This window comes from Lonchura striata, chromosome 16 (genome assembly GCF_046129695.1).
Source record: "Lonchura striata isolate bLonStr1 chromosome 16, bLonStr1.mat, whole genome shotgun sequence".
NCBI lineage: Eukaryota > Metazoa > Chordata > Aves > Passeriformes > Estrildidae > Lonchura > Lonchura striata.
In genome coordinates, this window is record NC_134618.1 from 13,802,028 (window position 1) to 13,826,985 (window position 24,958).

General features: G+C 45.8%; 2 protein-coding genes across 2 annotated transcripts in view; both read right to left on the reverse strand.

The window, feature by feature from the left end:
• The window catches only part of GNA12 (G protein subunit alpha 12), a 40,281-nt gene extending 36,037 nt beyond the window's left edge, over positions 1 to 4,244 (reverse strand). The window contains exon 1 of the mRNA XM_021549394.2: positions 3,901 to 4,244. Coding sequence (XP_021405069.1) covers positions 3,901 to 4,221 — 321 coding nt within the window. The 5' untranslated portion in view covers positions 4,222 to 4,244. The remainder of the gene's footprint in view (positions 1 to 3,900) is intronic.
• Positions 4,245 to 23,119: 18,875 nt separating this feature from the next.
• The window catches only part of CARD11 (caspase recruitment domain family member 11), a 45,596-nt gene continuing 43,757 nt past the window's right edge, over positions 23,120 to 24,958 (reverse strand). Inside the window, exon 24 of the mRNA XM_021550410.2 lies at positions 23,120 to 24,637. Within this exon, the coding sequence (XP_021406085.1) occupies positions 24,433 to 24,637 (205 nt within the window). The 3' untranslated portion in view covers positions 23,120 to 24,432. The remainder of the gene's footprint in view (positions 24,638 to 24,958) is intronic.

Below are 24,958 nucleotides of genomic sequence, written 5' to 3' on the forward strand. Positions count from 1 at the left end.
CCCCACTTACAAATGATCACATACAATTTACTGTGTAGTCCTTCCCTCTGTAATTCCAGGCTTTTCAATTCCTTAGTCAATCATTACACTTCAGGCCACAAACAGTAAGAAAACACTCATGGATGTACTGAAACCTTGAGCTGGTATTTCCATTCTCAACAGGAAAACTAACATTACCAAAAGAGTTCAACAGATTATACTTCAGGCTTCTAAAAGCTGAACTTTTTCTCTCTCCAGATTGAAATCTCCTAAACAAGCTGGTGCAAGTACCACTCTGGTGCTTGTAGATTGCTGTAATTATTTTCTTATGCAACTAAACTGGGTTTTTTTAAGCAGCGTGATATTCACATACTTGAAACAAAAAAACATTTAGACAAGGAACATCAGAGTTGTAACCTGTTGAGTGTCTGAGCTCTTTAACTTGTATTAAAGAAAGCAAATAGAGCAGCAAGGCCAACTTGATTGGCCTGTTTTGGATGGAAGGTATCAGAAAATTCCTGTAGCTACAGTTGAAAAGCATCAAAACACTTGGTAACACCACCACACATTGCTCAGATTTGAAACTTAAGGTACATTATAGTTTTCCAAGTTTCTCTGCATAGCCAGGAGGCACCTTAAAATTCAGGCCTCAGCAGCCAGACAGCCCTGTCCTGTGCACTTTCCTTTTCCAGGTGGGTGTGCTGCAGTCCTGAAGCCTGTGTACTCATACCAGAACATTAACACTACTGCTTTTCACTTCAATCATCAAAAAGTTCCAAAAAGTTACTTTGAAACTTAGCCTTGATTAACAAGCAAAACCCGAGTTAACCGATGACTATTTACCTTAAACCAAAGCAAAACTCCTGTATTTGAATACCATCCCACAAATGCCAGAAAAAGCTAGCAAGGCCCTGAACCATCACCTGTACTAAATGGAAAAGTAAATTCTGTATCATAGGTTTGTTTTGCTTCAGCATTTTGTTTCTGACTAGGGTTTCCCCAAAATGGGAGATGAGAACAAGAGAGAACAGGGTAAGCAAAGAACTCAGCATTAAGAAGGTATCAGAAAGGCAAGAAGGTGAAAACTCAAAGTGGAAGCTGATGCTAATGTCAATTCATACGTAGCAATGTTATTTTCAGAGAGGTTTCACATTGTGTTCTCTGAAGCAGTTTCTTCATTCTCCATAAGCTGTACAGTTGCCTAAACACTACTGCAACAAGCATTTCAGAAATATCCAGCACTGTTACAAGAGTAGGAATGCTCCTCCTTCAGAGAGGAGTTTAGTCATGGCTGGAAAATGAAAATTGACCATTTAATCCCAGAGATTTACACTGCATTTCTATCTCAGATCTCAGTGTTGCAGAAGCTTAGGAGGACCATTGTCTGACCATGCTGAGGACTGTGTGGAAAAATGGGCTAAGGTTGCTGCAGCTGTACTTGACAATGTTACACAGATTTAAAAGCTATTTGATAGGATCATTTCCACTTCACATTGTCCACGTATAGTACTAAAAGTTCATCTCAGATCTTTGATTGCCAGTTAAACACATGGTGATCTTGGCTTCATTAAGTCTTAGCCAGTGACCATTGAACTTCCTGAAAAAGTGAAAAGAACCTGTAGTCTAAACACTCTGCTACAGAAAGAGCAGCAAACACATGCACTTGTCAATTTACACTTTCAAAGAAGCTAAATAAATTTACTTTAAACACTGGATGTTTATCCACAGAACAAAGTTTAATGCAATAGAGTGTTACCCTAAAATAAAAGCACTGACAATCACTTTGTTTTGAAAGCCATTATTCTGTCCTGGTATTTAATTTCTTCCTGATGATTATGGCAGAATATCAAGGTGTTATCAGGTTTCTCTCTGATGAGCAAAAATACAAACAAAATATATACTGCCTTCCCACCAGAAAACTCCTTTAGTTTTCTTTGTTTGCTCTTCCTCCTTCTGCTTGCTTTTTCCATAGTGACTATTCCCAAGCCATTCCCCAAAAACTTATGGGGGGAGTTTAAATTGTATTCTTGTATGCAAGAGCCACCTGTGTTAATCTGGAGAAGCAAGGGGAAGAAGAGTCTGACACGTACCCAAAGGAGAGCCCTCAACCTAACCTTAACACTCCCAAATCACCCCCTGCAAGGCCAAAAGGGCAATCAATCTGTTGAATCATATTAACCCACTTTAAAGGTACTTCCAAATTTTATTTTCAAGGTCAGAAGAGTTTAAAAGGTTCATCTGACATTGTCCAAGAAGTGCCGTTAACTATCAGAACTGCTATCTTGAGGATCAGGACTCTACTTTGAATTCTGCATATCAATTCAGAGCCATCCAGCAAACAAATGTTTCAAGTGTGTGACTCTGCTTCCCCTACTACAAGGAGGAGACACTTTCCTTTCCAAAGCACACCAAGTTCTACTGCTGAAAGCTCTACACCTTCTGCATACATAAAATATTACATCATTTTACCATAACTGCTACTGCTTAGACAACTTAAAGAGGAAGGAGTCTCAGATTTTTCCATTTTCACAAACTGTTTCCCTAAAAGCTTCTCCTACTACTTGAAATTAGTAGCAGCAAAAAAATAAATCACTGTGAGGACCACAATAAGCATTAAGAGCTAAAATAACACTCCTTATTTCTAGGCATGTAGATTTAAAAAAAAATCGTAATACTCTCTTTGCTCACATAACTACAATCAGAGAGAAGCTTCTGTATTTCAACTTTCTTGCAGTTAATGGGCTCCAGCCTGAAAATGGACAAAAAAAAAGGAAAATAAAATTAGACAACAATTTTCCCGTTCATTAACAGAAGTGAAAGCCCTTTATGGAATAGCAGCATTCTTAAAAACAAGTCATTGTATGCGTGCACTTATTAAGTGCACATAAAACTTCTATTTAAACACGAATCTGGAAACTCAAAAGTAACTCGTTATCTTTAACTTGCACAGTTCCCTTTCCTTTAACTTCTATGAAACTCACAAAGACTCACAAATCCATGCCCACAAAAGAATGGTGACGGTCCTACAGAAAAATATAGGCAGGAAAGCAGCATTTCTTTTAGGGAAAGAGTATGAAGATGAAGAGAGAAACACTCCTGAGCTTTTTACATATCTTCAGGTATTTTCTAAAATGTGATCACTTCTACCTGCACATGGCATCAAGGCTTGTATCTCTGAAATGAACAGTATTTGTCAAGGCTGGATTTCCCTAGTTAGGGAAATATTGGTCTGTAGTTTCTACCAGCAGCTTTTATAGTCTCCAGTCAATAGAGAACCACACTGCCAGCACTATAAAACTTGCACACACACTGAACCAAAACTTTCCTGCAAAGGCACCAAACCAGAGTTATTTCTATTTTAGCTCTAGGTTTGATAACACCCCACTCTGCGGGCCTACACTCCCCCATTTCTAAAGATGCACCAAGTAACAACCCCTTGCAGCCATAACATCTGTATGAGGACCCCATTCGTGTCCCATCTCGAGCTGCACAGACTGGGGGCACTTTGCAAAAGCAGAGAAATTCCTCCTCATTTCTTCAAACCTTGAAGTTTCTCCAATCCCGACTTCGAGGATGCTCTCATAATGTTTTTTCCAGAAGGCAGGCCACACCTATATCCTCTTTCCTCTGCGTTTCCACAAAGCTTTTCCCAATCCCCTTTGCAGGGAAAATTTCCTCTGAGCCTTTTTCACGGGAGCCTTCAGCCGGGAAAGGCCGGAGCTCCCGTTCCCGCAGCACAAAGGTCCCCGCCCTGCCGAACACCTGCACCGAGAGCCCTTCCCGGGAGCCGCGGGACCGCGGCGGGGCGAGCACCGCCGAGCTCTCCCATCCTCTCCGACAGCGGCTCCGGGCACGGCCCAAGCTCCCGGCGGCGCGGGATGTGCCGGCGCCGGCCTCCCGCGCCCGTCCGCCGGCCCTCACCTTGAGGATGTTCTCGTAGATGGTGGCCCGGAACTCCAGCAGCGCCTTCTGGTCGAACTCGCGGCCGTGGATGATCCGCATCTGCTTGAGGAAGGTGGACTTGCCGCTCTCGCCGGCGCCCAGCAGCAGGATCTTGACGAGGCGGCGCACGGCGCGCCGCTCCCGGGCCAGCATCGCGTCGATCTCCCGGCTGCGCCGCCGCGCCTCCCGCTCGGCATCGCGGCTCCGCTCCTTGCCGTCCCTCCGCGGCTGCTCCCCGGCGCGGCCCGCGGCCTCGGCCGGCAGCAGGCAGCGGCTCAGGGTGCGCACCACGCCGGACATGGCGGCGGCGGCCCGGCCGGAGCGCTCACAACGCCGCCGCCGAGACCCCGAGCTCCGCCAGCATCGGGCGGAGGCCGCCGAGACGCTGCGAGCGGGAGGAGGAGCAGCCGCAGCCGGGGGCTACGGGCCGGGACCGCCCATTCCTCGCTCCGGCTCGGCGGAGGGAGGGAGCGGCCGGCCGGGGGAGGGGTGCGGGCGGCGGGGCGCGGCTCGCGGGCCCTGCCCGGGGAGGGGCGCGGCCGCTCCGAGGGGGCTGCGCGGGGCCGGGGCCGGCGGGGGCCGCCCGGAGCTCCGGGGTCGCGGCGGTGCCGCCGTGGGGCGGGGGACACGCGGCCCCGGCCCCTGCCCTGAGCGCCGCCGCCCGCGCGGGGAGGAGCCCGCGCCTCCCTCATTGGGCGGCGGCGCTGTCGCTCAGCGATTCCCTTCTCCAATTGGAGGAACCGGCATGAGGGGCGGGACCGAGCGGGCGACGCGGCTCAGGGCACGGCAGGGCGGGCAGTGCCAGAGGGGGCGGGGACAGGGGAGCGAGCACCAATCAGCAGCGAGGGGGCGTGGCCTCGCCGCTGGGGGCGGTGCCTGAGCGGCTTAAGGAGGAGGCGGGCGCGCCCCCGCGGCGTGACGTCACACGCCTACACGGGACACGGCGTGACGTCACACACCCACACGGGACGCGGAGTGACGTCACTGCGCGCCCGGGATGGCGTCAGGCGGAGCCCTTGGGCCGGCGCTGCCGGGGCGGTGTTTGTGACGTGTGGGTCAGAACGCGGTGGGGTTTGTTCTCGCCACAGAACATGCAGTGACGTAAAGAAACATGCCATTGCTGACGTCATCGGGGAACACAGCGTCTGCAGCATCTGCACATCCTTACTCAGCCAGATTAAACACGCAGGGATTTGTCTCCACAGACCAGGGTGGGTCCAGCCTCTCCTGACACCCAAACCCCGCTGCTGTGGGGCGCTTCAGTCCCCGATGACATCGGGTGTGATTCCTCACAACACGCTGCTGCAATCCAGTGCCAGGCCGATGGCGAGGTGGGGATGAAAGTGTCAAAGTACACGTTTGAAAGAAAATCCCCCTCGGTCTCGTGATTAGGTACTGGAGGGTGTGTGATCAGCGAGCAGTGGCTGGGATCCCAGGCCTTCTGGCTGCAGAATGAAATCGTAAGAGACAGGCACATGTCCTCAGTTCGATGAGATTATTTGTCCTTTCTGCATTACTACTCTCTGTGCTTCCAAGTATTTACATAAACATCTATTCCAGTTTAAGTTTCAGATTGTTTATCCTCCCCAGACCTGTTCCAAACATGGGACACAAGTATAGAAAACTGAGGGAAACTACTAGAATGACTGAGATTTCATAGAAAATTATTAAGCATGCTAAGAGTCACAGGCTGGTTTGGGCTGGAAAGGACCTTAAAGTTCACCTTGTTTCACTCCCTGCCATAGGCAGGAACACCTTCTCCTATCCCAGGTTGCTCTAAGCCTCATCTAATCTGATCTTGGACACTTCCAGGGCTGGAGGAGCCACAGCTGCTCTGGGCAACCTGTGTCAGGGCCTCCTCACCCTCACGGGGAACAATTTCTTCCTAATATCCAATTTAAATCCACCTCTCTTCCGTTTAAGGCCATCCCCCTTGTCCTGTCACCACCCTGTCAAATGTTCCTCTCCAGCCTCCTTGTAGGCATTGAGACATCTTAGAAGGTCAGGGAGTCACAGATTTAAAACAAAAACAATATTACAGAAAACCTTTCATGGAGGTGAAAATTCTGTGTGAGAATTAATCCCACTGAGATGTCAACTCTTCCCCAAAGAGAGAGTGTTCTCCATGGCAAGAAGAGACATTTCAAACCACATTTAGATATTGGAGATTTCAGGAGACAGAACAAAACTCGAAGCTTTCCTGAACAGCTTCCCTTCCGTGCTCTTACCCTTCGGTTGCAGTTGGAGCCCCAGGAGCTGCTCATTCCCCCAGAAGAAGCTGCTGTAGTTCAGGAGTTTCCCACTGGATGTCACGATTGCCCCGCCAGAACCCATCCACACCGCTGGGATGGAGACGAACAAGCCAAGGCCGAGCCCCGTTCCCTGAATTTCGCGGCAGCTGAGCGCTCAGGGCTCCCGCTGGCATCCGCAGATGTTGAACTGCCTGGAAATCAGGAGCTGTGCAGTGCCCAGACTGGCGTTTTGTGATTAGCTCCATTTCTCCTGCCCCTCTGGCTTTGTCTGTGCCCTACTTGAGGTCCTCTTCAGACTTCTGAGGTGCTGAGGGGTTTTGGCAGAGAGAGTTCAGTAACTGTGAAGTCCCACTCCAGTGACAGACCTGCTTCATCTGGGAGAGGGGAAATTGCGGTATACAATAAGCTAATCAAATAAATCAGTTGCCAGACGTCCTTAGTTCTCCATGCATTCATCCATGAAAGCAGCTTTCAACAGCTCCCATCTAATTGTCAAAAGGAAAAGGTGCAGCCCTCCCTCGCTGCCCCCACCCCCCATGGAATCCCTGGGAAGCTGCTCCCGGAGCAGCACAAAGCAGAATTCTGTTTGCTCCTGCGGCAGGCGGGCTGGTGCTGTGCCCAGCGCCCGGCAGGGCTCACAGCCACACGTGGCAATCCCCACTGACAGCCCTGCACAGGCTTTGTCCTGAGCCTGAGCAGGAGGTGAGAGTGTTCCTGATGAGAGACAGGTTTGTTCTCAGCTTCAGAGAATTCCCTTTCTCCTTTTCCTTATTACTTGTCCAGCTCCATGCTTCAGGATTGCTGGTTAATCTCCCTTCTTTGGGCTCAGACTGCAACTAAAACAACTTATATTGATACAGAATAAAATAAAGCAATATCAATTACCTTGTTTGACTATTCATTTACCTTCTCAGTTTTCCTTTCTTATTTTACTTTTTTTTCTCTTTCTACTCTGTTTTCCTCTTTCCCTTCTCTGTTTCTTCCTATAACTCCTATTTCTCTTTCTGCTGATTGTGCAGCTGCTTCTATTCCTTCTTCTTTATCACCCACAGAGAGAGGGAAAAGACTAAAAGATGGAAAACAGCAGAGAACTGGAGAATAGAAAGAAGGGCCAATGAGGGAAGCATTATTTCCATTCCCCCCTTGGCTACGAAGCAACTGAATTATGAGCAGAAAGATGGGGGGCTCTTGAGAGAAAGGCTGGGGAATAAACTTTTGGAGCTCTGGCCCTGAGAACATCTGCAGATGAAAGCTGGAAAGTGTCTGGCAGCTGCAGGAGGCAGTGGGCTGCAGGTGGGAGTGACAGCAGGAGCCCCAGGGGGAAGGAGCTGCTGCCACTCGAGCTGAGGGTGCACTGATGGACCTTGCATTAAAATCTTTGGTGTTTGCCACACCTGGGACATGGCTGCTGCTCCTCTGAGTGCCACCAGACACCAGCACTGCCACAAAGAGCAATTTGCTCCGTGAAACTGAGGAGCAAATAAGCCACAAGGAGGAATTGCTCCTGCTGCAGTAGTAGCACCTTGCAGCAATGGCAGAGCTCCTGCAAATGCAGTAAAAACTCCAGAGTTTAGGCACAAAACTGAAGATCTTAACATAAGGATGGCAAGGAAAGGTGTGCAGTGATGGAATCACCTAAAGTGATAAATCACCCACCCCGTGCTGGGTGAGCAAACTGAGTCAGAATATTGAGCTGTTGCTCCCACAGGGCAGGTGCACTCCTGGCTTAGCCTGGGTGATTTGAAGATGTCTGGGCCCTTGAATTGCTCATTGTGCATTCAGGCAGCAAAGCCTGTAGTTCTGAAGAGCATTTATGATCTAAACTCCTTTTGCTGGCTCTCTGTTGAGACTGTGACTCTCTTTGCCTGAGGAGGTGCTGGAGTTTATGTGCACTTCAAGCCTTACCTAAGCTGGTAGTTTTGTCGTGTTAAAAGTGCCATGTTCTGCTTATTGCATTCTTGAGGTTTTATATGGCTTTTTCAATGGCCTTCTCTCTGCACACTCCCCATGGCAGAATGAAAAAGTGCAGAGAGGCAAAGGGAATAACATTCTCCTGCACAGGAATGAACAAGAGCAGTTCAAACAGATCAACCATTTTCTAGCAACATCATTAAGTATATAGGAACCTTCTGGTACTAAAGTATTAGTTTTTTGCTGTAGGTATTGAACCCTTGGTTGGTTGTTATCTGCAAGACTTTATGATCTCTATTCTATTCTCTTTCTCAGAGATCCCAATTTTTAGAAGTGCTTGCAGTCTTAACACTTGTGCAGCCAAAGAAATCTGAAGTAGTTTGGCATCTCTCAAGAAAAAATCCATTTATTAGTGAATTTGTATCCCAGTATTTGCCTTGTCCCTTTTAATGCCTCTGGGAGGTCTGAGAGAATGGGGTTTGTACAGCCTTGAGAAAAGGTTGAGGGGTGACCTTACCTATCACCATGTTCCAATATTTAAAGGGTGGCTACAAAGAAGATGGAGTCTCCCTCTTTACCAGGAGTCACATGGAAAGGACAGGGGAAATGAGTACAAGTTATTCCTGGGGAGATTCTGACTGGACACAAGAGGAAAATTTTTCAAAAGAAGAACAATCTGTCATTGGAATAATCTCCCCAGAGAAGTGGTGGATTCCCCAGTATCAGCTGGGTGAACCTTAAAAGGTTGCTGGGACATCTTGTCTAGACCAGTTTCTTTTTTGTCAAGAAAGGCTTGACTGGATGATCCTTGAGATCCCTTCCAACCTGGAGAGGAACTCTATGATTTCAGTGTATTCTGATTTTAAATTATATTTTCTTTCCCCTTTGATAGCTCTGTGAATACAGAGGCTGCAGAACCTTTGGTTGATACTGTTTGTGAGATCTCCTGCAGTGTATTCTATTGCAGTGGCCCAGCCCACCACAACCAAGCAGTCAAAACTCCAAATTATGTCAAAGCAATTACTCCTGCTTCTCTTATTAAATTGGCAACCACTATTTTTTCTTTTCCATGTGGTATTTTCATCTTCTGTCCCACAGAAGACACATTACTCATATACATAAAGTATGTGAGTCGTGACACTTCATGGAGTTAATTTTCACTATTTTCAGACTGCTTGACAGCAGCCTGTTCTCCTTCATTAAACACCAACCAGTGAGTGGATTAGTTTACTTTCAAAACACAAAACCTCGTATTAATCCACAAACAATTAATTATTGAGAGAAGACAAGCATATTTTGAACCCAGCCTGTGACTTTCTGACTTATTTCATGCAACGAGGCATGATCTGTGTAATTCCAGGCATGTCCTGCCAAGCATCCTGCAGTTCTTAATGAAGACTGGATATTAGGAAAAAATCCTTTCCTGTGAGGCCCTGGCACAGCTTTCCCAGGGAAGCTGTGGCTGTTCCATCCCTGGAAGTGTGCCAGGCCAAGATGGGCAGGGCTTGGAGCAACCTGGGATAAGGGAAGGTGTCCTTGGGAGTTGGAACCCAATGGTCTTTAAGGTTCCTTCCAACCCAAACATTGTGGGATTCTGTGAAGTTACTGTGATTACCCCCTAGGTAATCATCTTCCTTGGTTCTGAGAGTGAAGAAAGATCCAAAATTGAAGTTCTTCTCCAAGCTGTTTCCTCAGGGGGCACAGAACCTGGGGCTGTGGGACCTGAGTGGAACTTTCTCAAGTTGTGAGTTTGAAATCTGGGGGCACATTCCTGCAGCAACAGGGACAGAACAGGCTCGTGCTGGCTCGAGTGCTCTTGGGGTACACAAAAACTTGGTATTGCACAAACAACTTAAAAGCAAAGTCCTGAAAGCATGTGTATCTCTGATTTTGAGTACAAAGGCTCCAGCAATACATAGCTCTGTCAGTTTAGGTGCATTTTGTTTAGTCATCTATGTCATAAAAATCATTAGAAAAGAAGATGAGTGACATTAAGAGGGGAAAAAAAGGGCACAAAATCTATAAATTGCACAAACAAAGCCAAAGCCCTGGGAGCAGAACCTCACATATTTGCTGCCAAGCTATGTCCATTTTTTCTGCATTGTTTTTAAAATGACTTTTCATCTGGTGATGCAGAGCCAAATATTTGCACTGGTAGCATGTATCTCCCCAAACTTGTCAGAAATTAGCAAGCCTTAATAAAATTTATGCATGGCTTGCTATTGCAGTTCCACATCTAAAGGGAAAACAGATGTTCTCTTTAGTTATTCTCTTCATGTCCGAAGGAAAGCTGTTGGTTACAGTTTGTGTTTTAAAAAGCTGGTGCTGAAAAGGTTACAAATGATGCAATTTTTGCAATCTTACTCCAAGGCTCTCTGTGAACCTGAATTGCTGAGGTGACACTTGCAGATGCCTGTCACTCACTTACCAGCCCCGTATTTCCTAACACCTCCACTTGAGGATGAATAAATGGACCAGAGCTCTCAGTATTTGCCTGAGATCACTGACAGGGTTCTGGCCAGGCTCCGAGCCCCTGGCTGCATCCACGGGGAGGTTCCTCAGCCTGGGCTGGTTTCAGAGGTGAGGCAGAGGGGATGGATGGAGCATCTGAAAGGTGTCATGAGACATCACCAAATGGGCCTTGCAAGGCTTCAGCAGGAATCAGGGAAACCTTGATTCTTCACCTCCCTCACCTGGCTCCTTCACTGAGCACATGTGCACGCTGCCCACAGCATTCCCCACTCACATTGCAGATGGGCAATCTTTGCTCTTTCCATTTTTACACAAATATTTCCAAGACATGCAAAAAATGTTGGCACTTAAGGTGTTTGCCATCTGAAAGGGTTTGCCCCTGCAAACATTGATGCATGTGTGCAGATGTATCTGAAATTCATATTTTACTTTGCAGATGTGTGTCAAACACAGAGCCTTTCAAAATGTTAATATTTGTTTGTTTCTACAACATATTTATTCATTGCTCCCTGAATGAAGCATCCCAAGCCTTCTTTATTCCTCTGCAGCTACCAAGTGGACATTGTTATAAAATCTGCTCCCTATCCACAAAAAAATATCCCAAAAACCAGCAAATGCAGTAAATTGTAGACATTGGTTTAATACCCTTTCTAAGTGTTTATTCAAACAATCCTTCTTAGCCTGTGGATATTCATGGTCTTACAATTAATATAAAAGATAAACACTCATACCACACCTAAATGTGACAACCAGCTAATTTTGGAATTATTGCTCTCCCAAAAATGGAGAAGGAATAGGCTCTGTCACTTAAAGAAACGATAGCAAATGATGCAAAACCCAGGTGGCAGGAATGCAGAGAAGAGCTGGCAGGAGCTAACCAGATGAGTGATCAGCATTTTATTCAGACAGTGTTTCAGCGTCCACCCAGAGGAGATTAAGTATCCTGTCCTCTCAGTGCAGAGAAGGAGAAATAAATCAGGTTTTACCACAAGTAGGGTGGCAGGGAGTTAATTAGGAATGGAAAAAATATATTTCAGTTTGAAAAGGAATAAAAAAAAATGGACAAACGAAGGGACTAAAATACACTGAAAACATGTTGGAAGCCACCTGGGAGGCTGACTGAGAATCCTGCCTGGGGATCTGCAGCCACAGGGGACTGACACAACAGGTGATGCCGACAGCTCTCTGAAAGCTGCAGCCCAGCAGCCAAATGCTGCTGCTCTGAGTTGTTATATGAAAGCAGACATTTCCCATAGCCTGTCTCATGTCAGAGTCTCTCCAACCACAAGGCGTATAAAAAAGGCAAGGTTGCATAAAGAAATAAAAGAATCTTTGCTTTCTTCTTAACGTAGTTTTTAAAAACCACAACCCTCGTTAAAGTCAACAGAAATTTGCTCCACATCTCTCCTAATTTGCCTCCCAGGATTTGTGCAAAACTAGAAGATGATAGATTCTGCTATTAGAGCAAGCAAAACTACACCAGAAAATTAGCAGAAGCCACAAGCAGCAGAACAGTGGTGAAACAACCTTATTGCCCCATGTTCAGTGATTTCCATTAATGATTTAACAGCAAAGGTCAATTAAATGAGTGGTAGATACTGATACCCGCTGGCTGTGGATGTGATCTGTGCTGTTGGAGCACAGGGACACGGATATGCTAAAGCAGGAGAAGCTTCCAAAGGCAGTGCACCATTCCCCCTGGCCTGATCCAAGGTTGGATGTGCCTGGGGCATTTCCTCTGCTCCTGACAAGGATCAGTTCCAAACCAAGGCTGCCAGATCCTTTCTGTCAGCTGAAGGACAGTGCTTCTAGGAGGGGTAAAGGCTTCTGTATCCCTCTGGGATTAAGCCCTGGGTACCAGGGGGTTTGGGGGAATGCTGCCTTGCAGGAGGCTAGATCCTGGCTGTCAGCTGAGGGGTGCCACTCACCTCTGTGGAAAATGGCACAGGGCCTGCTCCGTGCCATTCCAGAGCCCTTCATGCCAGGATTGCCGTGGGCTGCAGGTCACTGCTCAAGAGGAAAGGCTTGGATGTGAATGAATGCATGAACATGGCTTCTGGCTGAAATGTTTAATCAATGTGCAAGTGACTTTGTGCCACCAGTGAATATCAACATTTCTCATTTTGGGTAAAAGCTGGGAGTCACATTCCAACAATATATTCAGAAAGCATCGATATATTCAGATTGCATCCGCTGATGCAGGAGCACAGGCTGTGGTCAATCACCATCCCAGTAATTTAGGAGAGTGCAGAAGAAGGAGTGCTGGCTTTTGAGTGTCTCCATGTTTGTTATTTATTCACCATGTCATCTGGAGCTGGTTGTTTGCTTGTAGCTTTGGGCTGACAGTTCCCTGATTCCAAAGGCAATTCAGCCCCTGACATAAAGCAGAGGAACAATGCAGAGTTCCTGTAAAACAACAGTGCTCCCCCCACTGCTGTCAGAATGCAGGGATTAGATGCAGAATAATGCAGTCCCTGATCAAACCTGCAGCTGTAATTCAACCTCTGGACAGTGCTGATGCCATAAATTTGGGAAGAAAGTGCAGCTCAAGCGATTTGTGAACAAGAGCTGATGAGTCCAATTGAATTACAGTGGTGGGAGCAGCCGGGATCCCCCTGCGCCGAATCGTTACTAATGAGAGCCAGAGAGCGATTACTTACAACTTTAATGAAATTGAATTTTAATTTATACTCTTGGCTAGAAGAAGGAAGAAACATACACTGAATATTTGGGGTGACAGGGCAAAAGTACAAACAGAAACCCAAAATATATGGGTGGACAATGCATTCTCCTGGAAGAGACAAGATAAAATTTTATCTTCAAAAATAAATTCGTATTTAAGGAAACAGTTGTGATACAGTAAGGACTGAATAAAGCTATTCTATATCATAGTTCTGATGATAAAAGAGCTCAGAAAGAAAATGCTCAGATGGGTTTTCTCTAAACCATTTATGGTGTTCAGAAGAAGGGGAACTGTTTAGCTGATTCTCAAGCCATCACTGCCCATTCTGTTGCCATGAAATCAGGAGAATGGTAACCATGAGCACCACTTACATATTCCAATCAAATAATCCCATGGAACCCTTTCTGAACAAGTCTTCCAATTTCAGCACTGAGTGGTTATTCACTACTGGAAGGGAAAATATAATTAACATTAAATACTGGTTTCAATAGAATTTCTTACTTCTTCCCATCACTCTGGAGGTATAACTCTGCTATTTTAATACCTTTTTTAATATTGCACCTTTTCTGCTGGTGCTACAATAAGGCCTAGGGAGGCTAAGAAAAGTGGTTTATGAAGTTTGCTTCAGATGTGGAAATGTGAGGAGAGAGAGAGGAAAAACAGAGAACTTGAGTGAGGAACACAAAATGGATGAATAAGGGAGCATTCGTGGCTTACAACACAGAACACACAAATTTTGCAACTCAGAATATGAACCTGCAATTGGAGGATGATTAGGAAAGTGTGGGATGTGTAGTGGAAGGTCTGAGCCATGGGGCTTGCAGCCAGGGTCACACCAATCAGGCAGTGTATAGAGAGGTGCTGAAAAATGCTCAGACTTTTGACTTTACATTCATTTTACAGAAGGTAAATCAATATCTCTTCACCCCAGTGCACTTGTGTCATATGGCTTTCTGCTACAAGGTGACCAGGGCTTGGACATGTCTCCTCTGAACTGAAAACAGCTTAATCCAAAGGGATTTTTTTCCTGCAAAATGTCTAATGCACTGTATTACCTCATGCCATGGGGTGATGGGATCCAGCCCAGTATTTCATGTGCAACTTGACAATCAGCAACAGAACTATTACTACTGCAGTAGTAAAACAGGCAAATTGAGTGGCAATTCAGTGCTATCTACACATATTAAACTGCTTTGTTAAAAGGGGTAGTATTGAAAGGAGGTTTTCAAGACAAGAGAAGATTTTCAAAGACACTGGGGGCTCTACTGGAAGCAATGTTATAAGAAGAGGTGGCTAATAGCAAAATAATCAAAAGTCCTTCAAAAATCCTTCAAAAAATTACTGCCCATCGAAGTGTGTTGTGGTGCACACTCATTTTTCCAGCCTCACATGCCCTCATTGATTTAGGGAGTCAAACCTGTTTCCTGCCACCACTGGAGGGAGACCTTATTCCTTCAAAGAGCTGTAAAACTTCTGCTGCCAGACTGCACTTCAGTGAGGAAGAGTGCAAAATAATCTGGAGAAATACAGCTGCTGAATTTGATCCAGGCTGGACACGGTAAATCACAGGTTCTAATAACAATAATAATGCAGCACGAATGAAACAGTGCCAGATTAAGAGTTTAATGTTTCCACTCTGATCAATACTGCTCAAGTGAGTCTGCTCCAGATGTCTGAACTCAGTCCTGGTTAAATCCACCACCAGGTCTGTACATTCCCCTCCCTCCATCCTCACCCCCTCCCCTCACCCTCAGGATGTGCTGGCAGAAGCCATTGGTGATGTTAAAAACTCAGGCTGATATTTCCTAACCCTTTATCTCACTGTGACCTTAAATGTGACCAAAAAGTGTTCTCATCAATGACAATATTTTTGGTTTCATTTAACCCCTACTGGCCCAGTGGCTATTTTACAATCATTCAATTACCCCCACTGCCACTGAAAAAAAAATCCAGGAAAAAAATAATTATTTGGTGCAGCTCAAGGTCGCTGACAGCAGGAGGACAGGGAGCCATCAAGCAAGGCCCAAGTCACTCGGGCACTGTTGGCACAGGATGTACAACTCAGCTCTCAAACCCCAAAGCTTCTGCTGGTGGAACAAAAGAAGCTGTTCTGCTAGAAAAAGAAAGAAAGAAAGAAAGAAAGAGGAAAAAAGAGCAATTCTCCCCAGTGTCATGTGGCATGTTCCCAAAAAGGATGAATGTTGCACATGTCTGCACAGACTCTTTCTGTGACACGGGCATGTGTTTGCACATGCACACACTCACCCACTCTGCCTAAGTTCCAAACCAGCATCTCAGCAAGATAAGAAAGAAATTCCTGTCTGAAGGACCCTCACATTTCCAGTAACAGTGAAGAGCCCGTGGAAGCTTTCAGCTCAGCTGACTGTCTGTGGTTTGTGTTTTGAACTTTATTAATGACACGTGCTACCACCTGAGAGCTGCCTCCTCACTCCTCAACTAGGCTAATTCTAAAATTAGTGTAGAAAACAAAGCCTTTTTTAAACATATATTCTCATCACCTCCCCACGCAACTGCATCTGACACCTACAGTTGCAGCCAACCATGAGTTTCCTGTGGTACTCACTGAATGGGGCAATTTCAGAGTAAATACAGTTCAAACACTTATAAATCTCTAGAGTGAAATCCCTGCTGTGCTGAAAATAGGAGCTTCGCCACAGATTTTTATAGTTTTTCAGTCAGTTTTAAAGCTTCTTCTGGTTCTCAGTGAGCCCTGTTACTGGCAAGGGGACGATTAATGTGATCTTACAGCGTGTGCCACCCTGTGTCTGCCTGCTGACCCACACGTCAGCTTCCATAAAGCACCACGCACCTCCTGACAGCAATCATCTGCCCCATGGCTTAGATGTGCTGGCTGGACTCTGCAAGATCCAGCTTGTGAACAGTGACCTAAGATAGAGAAGAGAGGAAGGAGCAGGGAAAAAAACCCCATCATCACCATCAGCTCCATTAATTTTACTGCAGGACAAAACCTCCCTCTGGTACAAGCTGCTCGTTCCAGCCCAAGCACAGGTGCCTGTTCTGCAGGTCTGTACCTTCCAGCTGCTCCAGCTCCAGCAGAGGTTCTGGCCAGTGCTGAGCATTTGTAAGGTGTCATCTTGGAGAGATAATTTGTGCTCAGTATCCATGACTCTTGTGGATTTCCCTAGGACTCCACCTGCAGGACTTCACACTGGTGGAGTCTCATTATCACAGAATCTCCATATGCTGTTTTATAGCAGAGAAGGTCATGGCATAGTTGCTGGAAGAACCCACTGTTCTGACTATCACCACAGAAATAGAGCTAAAGAGAAGAGAAATTCAAATCCCTACCCCTAGTGCACAGTGCAGTTCAATCTTCCTGAGGCATACAGAGTAAATAGTAGTAATAAAATGTGATAGGAAAATCAATTGGAACAAATGAAGCACTGGCTCTGCTGTATTCCAGCTCCTCCGTCCCATTGTTACAGCTCTGATTAATAAACAGCAATCTGATAATGAGCAAATCACCTCAGCACCAGCATATGGGGAAGCAAATGCTGCAGACAGGCTACAATGACAAAGCTGAATATTCCCAGTGTGTCTGGGAGGTGCTGGGCTGCTCCAGGAGGCTGGGTCAGAGACACCACCAGCACCACAGGGCAGGCTCAGAGGGCAGAGCTCTTTGGGAGAGGAGCTGTTGTAAGCCACTGGATTTGATGTTATATTTATAGATGTGCACTTAGAACCAGGCATCAATTTTTCACATTCGTTTAATAGAAGTTTACCCCACTGGCTTTCTCTAGGGTGCAAAAAGGAAGGCAACAGCCCAAAATTGGCTCTTAAAACAGTATTTTAACAATACAGTAATGTTAGTATAAAGAACTCCAACTAGGTCAGAGTCGATATCCAGCTTAGTTTCTTTCTGGTGTGTATTTAGATGGAACTGAAAGTTAATGGAATTGTGTCCATTTCTGCCTGGAGTAAATCAGTTTAATTATGAATTAGTCTTTATTTCTAACTGTGTTTATTTCTTTCCTGCTTTTTCCAAATGTTCCCATGACCATGGTTGGAAATTGCCTTGTGCAGCCCTTCTTGAGCAGTGTCCTGATGTGCCCTGGTGCCTCCTCAGCTCTCTGTTAGGAATTCTCTGACTGCTGCTGTCTGAGCAGGGGCTGAACTTCAGCAAGTGTCAGTGCCCGTTTCTGTCTCCTTGCTGTTTTGCTAATGCCTTGGTAGATGCAATCACTGCAGGCTGTGCCAGAGATCCTTGTTGGTTCCCCACCTCTGTGAGCAAAAATTATCAGATTCACTGACATTTCAGACACAGAGATGAGGAGCAGTGTACATAATTGATGTGAGGCCACTGGTTGCAGGGAATTTAAAACAGAAGTAGGGAGCTGTTGTCCAAAGAACTGGATAAACCCAACACTTGTCAAGAAATATTTCCAAGAGCCAACTGCTGACCACGAGGAGGCTTTTCTACTAATGTATGAAAAAGAAATTCATGGACAAGAGATAAAAGAGAAATCATAGTTCTAAAGTAGAATTTTTCCAGATGCTAAGGTGTTAAAATGGCTATTTTGGCAGTGCCCTGGAAAGTCAGGATGGAATGTATGCAAGGGAGAGACAGAAGGGCTGGTAGCTATTACTGCTCATGTCTCTTCCACATTCCATCCCAGCTCCACTTCCTTGCTCTAGTTTCCATTTTTTCCTGGTGGGAGCAGCCAGGTCCTGGCCCCATCCCTGGGAGGTGCCCCTCCATTCTGCACAGGCTGCAGTGGATCTCTCCCTCCAGAACCTCTCACCTGCAGGCTGCTCCTGCCCTGCTGATGGCACTGGGGGCTGCAGGTCCTTTCCTGCCTTGTCTTTGCCAGGCATCTTCTGAAAAAGCCACCTCTCCATCTTTGTCTTTCTGCATCTGCACTTTGGAAGAAAATCAATATTGCTGGTTGTTGCTAAATTATCAGACAGCTTTTGATGCTAATATCTGATGAAGCAGACACGTTGTTGTAGATAGTTACTCTCAAACAGGTTCTCTATCATCTACCATCTGCTTTTAGAAGGTCTTTTTTCCCCTTTTTTCCAGTGACTAATGGTGCATTTAACCCCAGGGAGCCTCTGATCTGAACATCAGACAGTTTCTGCAGCTGAGGAACAGAAAAAAGGAGGTGGGGGAGGGAGGGTGGATGAGCTTCCTGTTGTTCTAACTTGGCTTACTGGTAGGGTTCTCAAATCAAACTAGAAATCTCACCACTTAAGGCAAGCTCCAACCAAAGCCTTGATCCAGCTGGCAGCTGGCATCACCCCCCATTCAGAGCCCTGAGGCAGAGCAGAGCAGCCCAGGGAGAGCCAGGTTGTGCCACTGGCCTGTGTGGACAGGTGCCCTCAGCTCTCTGTCACCTCCTGCATCCACACAGAGACAGTGACAGCACCTTCTTAAAGAAGAATCAGTTCTACAGGTGAAATCTGCAGGGATGCCAGGCTTCTGCAGCCTCAAAATTTACAAGGAATCAATGAAAAGTCTGTAAGAACGGCACAGATTCCTCTGTGTTTGGGTCTGGGGTTGTCCCTGACAGAGTTTTACAGAGATATCAAGTATGATTTCTGGCAGCATGGCAGAATTCTGCAGTGCCTGAAATACATGGATGAAATCTCATGCCACGGGCTTTTAGCACTGCCTTGGCTGGATTAGGTTTTCTTCCCAGGAAAGAGCTGGGCAGAATGGTCACCCCAGTAGCTGCAGTACTGTGTGGGCAGGACTGGCACAGCAGGGTCACTGTCACTCCTGCTGTGCCAGGAGGGTGTCCCAGGCAAGGACTGTACTGCCACCCAAGCTGCCAGTGCTCAAGAGCCCCTATTCAGTCTGCCTGAACCAAAATCCACACTGGATTTGATCTCCAAAACCAAAGGCACATGTCCTTGATCGATGGGAGAACCTCCTTTTTCTTCTACGGATGAGTCTGGAGAAGCAGAAGGTTTCCTGGAGTTACTGCTTCAACTGACAGCCGTGCCTGGATCTGGTGGTGCCCTGGGGAGGGACCTCAGGGCTGCACACAGGCTGCAGAGCAAGCAGCTCTGGAAACTGAGCAAGCAGGAGAAAGGGGGGACACAAAGTGACTTACAAGCAATGAATCACAATCTCCTGTTTGAGATCATGTGTCTCTTTGTGAGGTACTGTTCAATTCTCAGAGCTGAGATGGAAACTGCACCAAAGGGGAACACATTGTCATGGCCTAAGCTGATTAAGGCTGGATGACTCGGAATACACAACACAAATAACTGCAAAATGTTGTTCTCTCAGAAGCCCTAAACTCCTGAGTCTTGCTTTTCCAGTCTCCAGGGAACAGTTTAACAAGTGCTGCTTAAACACCCAGCCCGAGCTGGGCTGAAGAAGCTGTGAGCAGCTCCAGGGCTCAGCAGTGCCCGACTGCAGCCTCCTACTGAGCTCTCAAACCCTGGGCCATGAAAATAGCTTGGCACAAAGAATACAGAAACCTCCAACAGGTTTACAGGCATTTTTCCAGCTTTGGCACCTATCTGCACTTTAAGTTTGTAGGCACAAGTGTGCTTTGTGTGTGTTCCTACCTCCCTGCACATTGTGCTGCCAGAGCTGTCTGTGCTGCAGCCGGACCGATTGACAGCTTTGCCTCCAGCCAGAATTCTGATTCAAAGGAATATCCAATTCTGTGTAATAAAGTTTGCATGAAATTTTTACCTGCAACAATTCCCCAATGTGCTGAACTGCATGATACTGACTTAAACAATACATCATTTTAGCAGCAGAGTTAAACAAAACTCAAAGCCAGACTCAGTTGGGTTTTTTCTCTTGTGATCACAGGTATTATAATACCACATGTGGGGGCTGTAAGTCATTACTTCCATTTTTTTGTAGTATATAAACATCAAATGCAATAAGCGTTTCAATCAAATCACATGTTTAAATGTAGACTTTAAAAAAAATTTCACCTATAAAAATTAAAAATTAACCCCAAAAGTGTTTTCAGATAAAAGATTGAAAGTATGTAAAATTTTGAAAATGACTGCTTCAGTATTATTGAAATACTTTAAATTTTAAAAAAAATTAAATGTTAGAATGAAAGAATTTCCATAGACATTTGATTTAGATGAAAACATATTTTATATCAGAACAATATTCCATTGAAAAAATTTCCAATTGCATTTTCTAGTGGGCAATTTTTCAATGACATTTTCAGAAGAACAATTTGCATGTGAAAAATTTTCCAACAAGCTCTAGTGAGCTCTTAAAGGCAAGAAGAAGTAGTTTTCAAATAATCCATTTTGAAAGGCAGTTATTATTCTATGTTTCCACCTCTTACAGTAAAAGCATCAGACCAAACATAGGGCAATTTCTGGGCTTTCTGTTACCTCCTTTCTAACTTAAAATACAAATTGCTGAGAAATGTTCCCAGACTTCAGTTAAAAACCATGAGTGATTTTAAAATGGGTTGTGCTGTGAATGTTGCTTACCTTAGGTAGGGATCCACACTTGGCAGCTGGGCCTGAGCTCTGGTGTCCAAGCACAGCCTCCAGCTCAAAATCAGGTCTGCAGCTTGAATTTCCCTCTTTAGATTGATTTATAGAATATACATGAATTTTGGTGGTACCTGCAAGTCCAGTTATTGACCCCAAATCTCATAGCAAGTGCTGTCTTGATAGAAACAACCAAAGAATAAATGAACATTAAACACGTCCCATTCTGTTTGATGAGATCAGGTGGAGGATCTGCTTGAGATTGCATCGTGATACTGTTTACACAGAACATTTCCAACACTTCCAATTCCCATTTTGTTTTCTTAATTGCTGTTCCCAGTTTTTCAGCCACACAGCCCCTACTGAAGCTGGCTATGCCTGCTGGGCTTTTGTGCATGTGCTGAGCCCAGGTTTGTGTAACTGGGATGTGCATGTGAGGAGGGATGTGGCCTAAGGTGACACCTCATAAGGGAGATTTAGCAGAATAGAAAATACCACAATGATCTACAGCCCAAATTCCAAGTCTGCACTTCAAATCCGCTGCTTCAGGACTTGGAATCCACACTGATTCAAGCACTCTGACATTCAGGGAAAATCATTGAGAGATCTCTTTTAAAGATCTGAATGTGTTAGAAATGTGCAGGGTTAATTTACTTCAGGTGAGAGGGACAGCTCTTGGCTCCAGAGCAGAGGCTCCTCCCAGCCAGTGTAAATGACAGTGGCTCCTTTTGCTCCATGGCTCCTTTGCAGCTCCACTCCAGCAACATCTGCTCTTGGATTTCACACCCAGAAGTCAAGAGGGAACAGAGTTTTCAGTCCTTCTCCACTTAGCCACAGAGAGATGAGGCTTGTGCAGGGTCCAGCACACAGCTGTGCCATGAACTGCACTGGACAGGGTCTGGTTGTTCTGTATCATATGAGCAGACAACTACAATGACCTGTAGAATCTGCAGAGCTGGGAATTTACATATGCACTTGTATATGAGAACAAAGGTCTGCTCCATGTATCCATTCCTCTCTTGTTTCACAGAAATAATTAGATCTCTTGTTCTCTGCCTCAATCTCTACTTCCACTTTTCCCATAAGGTGGTTTAGCTGCCCTAAATTACAGATCAAAGAGCTAAATGCTAAAGACTGGGCTAATTCTCTCGTTTCTTGATGTAGTCTATGAAAACCCCAGACAGTTCAGAGGGCAATTCATCTCACCCTTAGATAGCCATCTCCAGTAAGCCAGAGAAACAGCTCTTTGGAGATGCATCTCTGCTCACTGCAAAGGAACCTCCTCCAGAGTTTGGCATATGCCTTTCCTGTGCTGAAAGTGGAGTGGGGCAAATCACATCTGCAGCTTTGTCCATGCAAAAAGCCATAAAGCTGTGGGGAGAGGAGATCACTGCAGATACAACCATGGCATTCTGAGGCAGTCCATCCCCTCTGCCCCACCTGCCATCTGCTGCAGCCACTCCAGCAGATGGTAGCGATCCCTGTGGCACAGCCAGTGGCACACGGACATCCTCCACACGCTGGCTGCTGAGCAGTCAGCTGGTGGCTCCTGGAGGCATCTGACGCTGACCTGGCTGAACTTTTTGCTGAAGCAGCTGAGGAATGTTTCTGCAGTCCCTCCCATTGCTCAGCTGTGGACTCAAAAGCTTTCACAAGAGGGGCAGGAACAAACCACAGGCAGCTGTTACACGAGATTGCATTATCAGGACATTAGGAATGAATGCAAAATGCTCCTGGAAGGTTTAGTTCTTCCAACTGATGCTTTCTTATTTCTGCTTGAGCTACAGAGGATCTCTGAAGAATCATCCAATTTGTTCTATATATACCCCAACTGGTTGTTATTCTTTGCCCTGGAGGGAGTTGCAAATTGTGTGTGCAGCCTGTCTTTTTGTAAAGAGATTGCACATGGAAGTATCCCCCTGCTTGCACAGTCCAAGCAGATGGCACTGGGCAGGTAAAGAGCTATTCTCTGAGAAATGCTAGCTATGAACATTCTTTCAAACATTAATAACCTGAGAAACACAGCAGCAGCAATTAGATGTAAAGTGACATAAATTACTTCTCGAAGAGTCCATTAGTTAAAAAATGATGTGCATAAAAGAGAAGAACATAAAAAAAAAAGCACAATCCCATAAGCCAACATGAGCTGACCCAGTCTACCTGAGAGACACCCACAGCAGAAGTTTGTTGCAAAGACAAGGGAGCAGCTAATCTAGTGAAGGCAAGCTGGCCAGATGTTCTGTTTAGATTCTGATTGGTTTTTTATTGCCTGCTACTGCACATCAGCCCACAGCACTGACATGGGGAACTGAGGATGAATGCAGGAGGAAAGGAAATTTGTTATAAAACGCATCTTAAAAGGGAGGGATATGGCAAGGAATGAAGGATCTAAGGACAATGGGATGGACCACTCTTCATCTGTAGGTCAATTTTTATTGCATTTCAGATCAGCAATTGCGCGAGTCATTATTATCGGGTCAGTTTTATTGGATCAATTTGGCAATCTCAGTACAGCGTCTAATGTCGAGAGGAAAGATTTCAAAGACTGAAGAGATTTAGGAGTATAAGTCACACTCATGAGCAGTGGAACTTAAACTCTCTGAGAACTTAAGTGCTTTTGAAAATGGGACATGGTCTCCTCGGCCCTACACACACTTCTGGAAGCATTATCCCACTTGGCCACAGCGCAGCGTGGTGCCCGCCGGGCTCCTCGCTGTCACTCATGGCACACAAGTCAAGGACTGAGTGAAATTACTGGCTTATGAATTTCTCCTCTTCTTCTTCTAAGAATAGTCCTTCCTGTTGAGAGTGGGCATGTTGGCAGGCAATGATGTAGAGAAATGTTTCAGTGAAGAAACAGAGAAACCTGTTGTCCAAAGAAGGCACCGTGGTACTTTCCATGAGTAAAAAAATGTTGAAAACTGAGAGATGTACAAATGAATATGATGCAGAGGCAGGGATAAACTAAATGAAACGTTGGCAGATGTGGAAAGATCTGATGTGCCACTGGGACAGTGAAGTCTGTTTTCCTGTAAGCACCAGGACTACAAAGGAAACCTGAAAAACTGTTAAATAAAACTGGGGTTTCAAAAGGAAGAGAAAATTTTCATTTTAGTTAATGCCAGGAGGAATATCTGTTTTCTTCTCTTTTGATTAAAATGGCTGAAAATGGCTGTGGAGAACCAGGGCTACAGAGCTGCTCTGGCCACCAGCAGTTGTGTTGCTGCTGCTCCCAACCAGCCTTCAGCTTCCTCAGCTGTGTATATTCAGAATCTCACCTCAGGGGGGTGTGGGGCACATCTCAATTCCACATCCTGCAGCCCAATCCCCATGCCTTATCCCTTTCAGATTCCACTTCTTTGGTCTCATCAGAAATTTTGAATGAGACCAAAGAGATCCATATTTTGAACGTAATAAATTACCCCAAGCTCCCTCTCAAGATCTTTGTCCTCACGTGTTAAACAGGTGCTGTCCCTTAAGAAATGCCAGTGGATCAGAAATTGTGGTGGTTGCCCCACAGCCTGGATCCTAACATCTGAGACTCTGGCTCTTCAACACAGCTCCAGTACCATTGCAGACGTGCATCCTGCCAGCAGGAAGTGCCCTGCCAGCAAGGGTGAAACAGGAGTGAGCTCTGGGCACCTCACCAGAGAACTCTGAGAAGCCCTGCTCCACCTGGATGTGTCCTTTCCTCACCAAAGAGCTCCGTGTTACTGAGGCTTCTTATAGCTGATCCTCATCAATCCAGACGGTTTTCCGCTGCTCCTCCCCGATCCTGTCCTTGATTGTCCGGATGAGATCCTCGATGCTGCTCCACGCCTCTGCCTCCACAGAGGCATAAAGGCAAGGCAGCGCTTCCAGCTCCTTCTCCTTCAGGCGGCACATCCGTAAAAACTCATCCTCGGCCTCCGGCTTCGGCAGCAGTTTCCTGCACCAAATGAGCAGACCAAAAATAAATGTCTTGCATTTTAAGTTAATCCTGTAGTCCCAGCTGTCCCATCAAGAATTTATTTTCTCCTAACTACTTAGAAGCAATAAAAGCAGTGAAGAATGCAGCTACTCCTGGTCTACCATCCCCTTACCTCCATGCTTCCTCCAAGGAGAAATATTTGCTAGGGGAAACACTTTAGGAGGATTGAATGGAGGGAGAGTGCAAGTGTTTACGAGCTCTCCTCTTCCAGCTTGCACTACCTTAAGAAATGCTGTGGGAGTGCTGAGCATGGGGTAAACCACATTTTCTTCAGTCTCA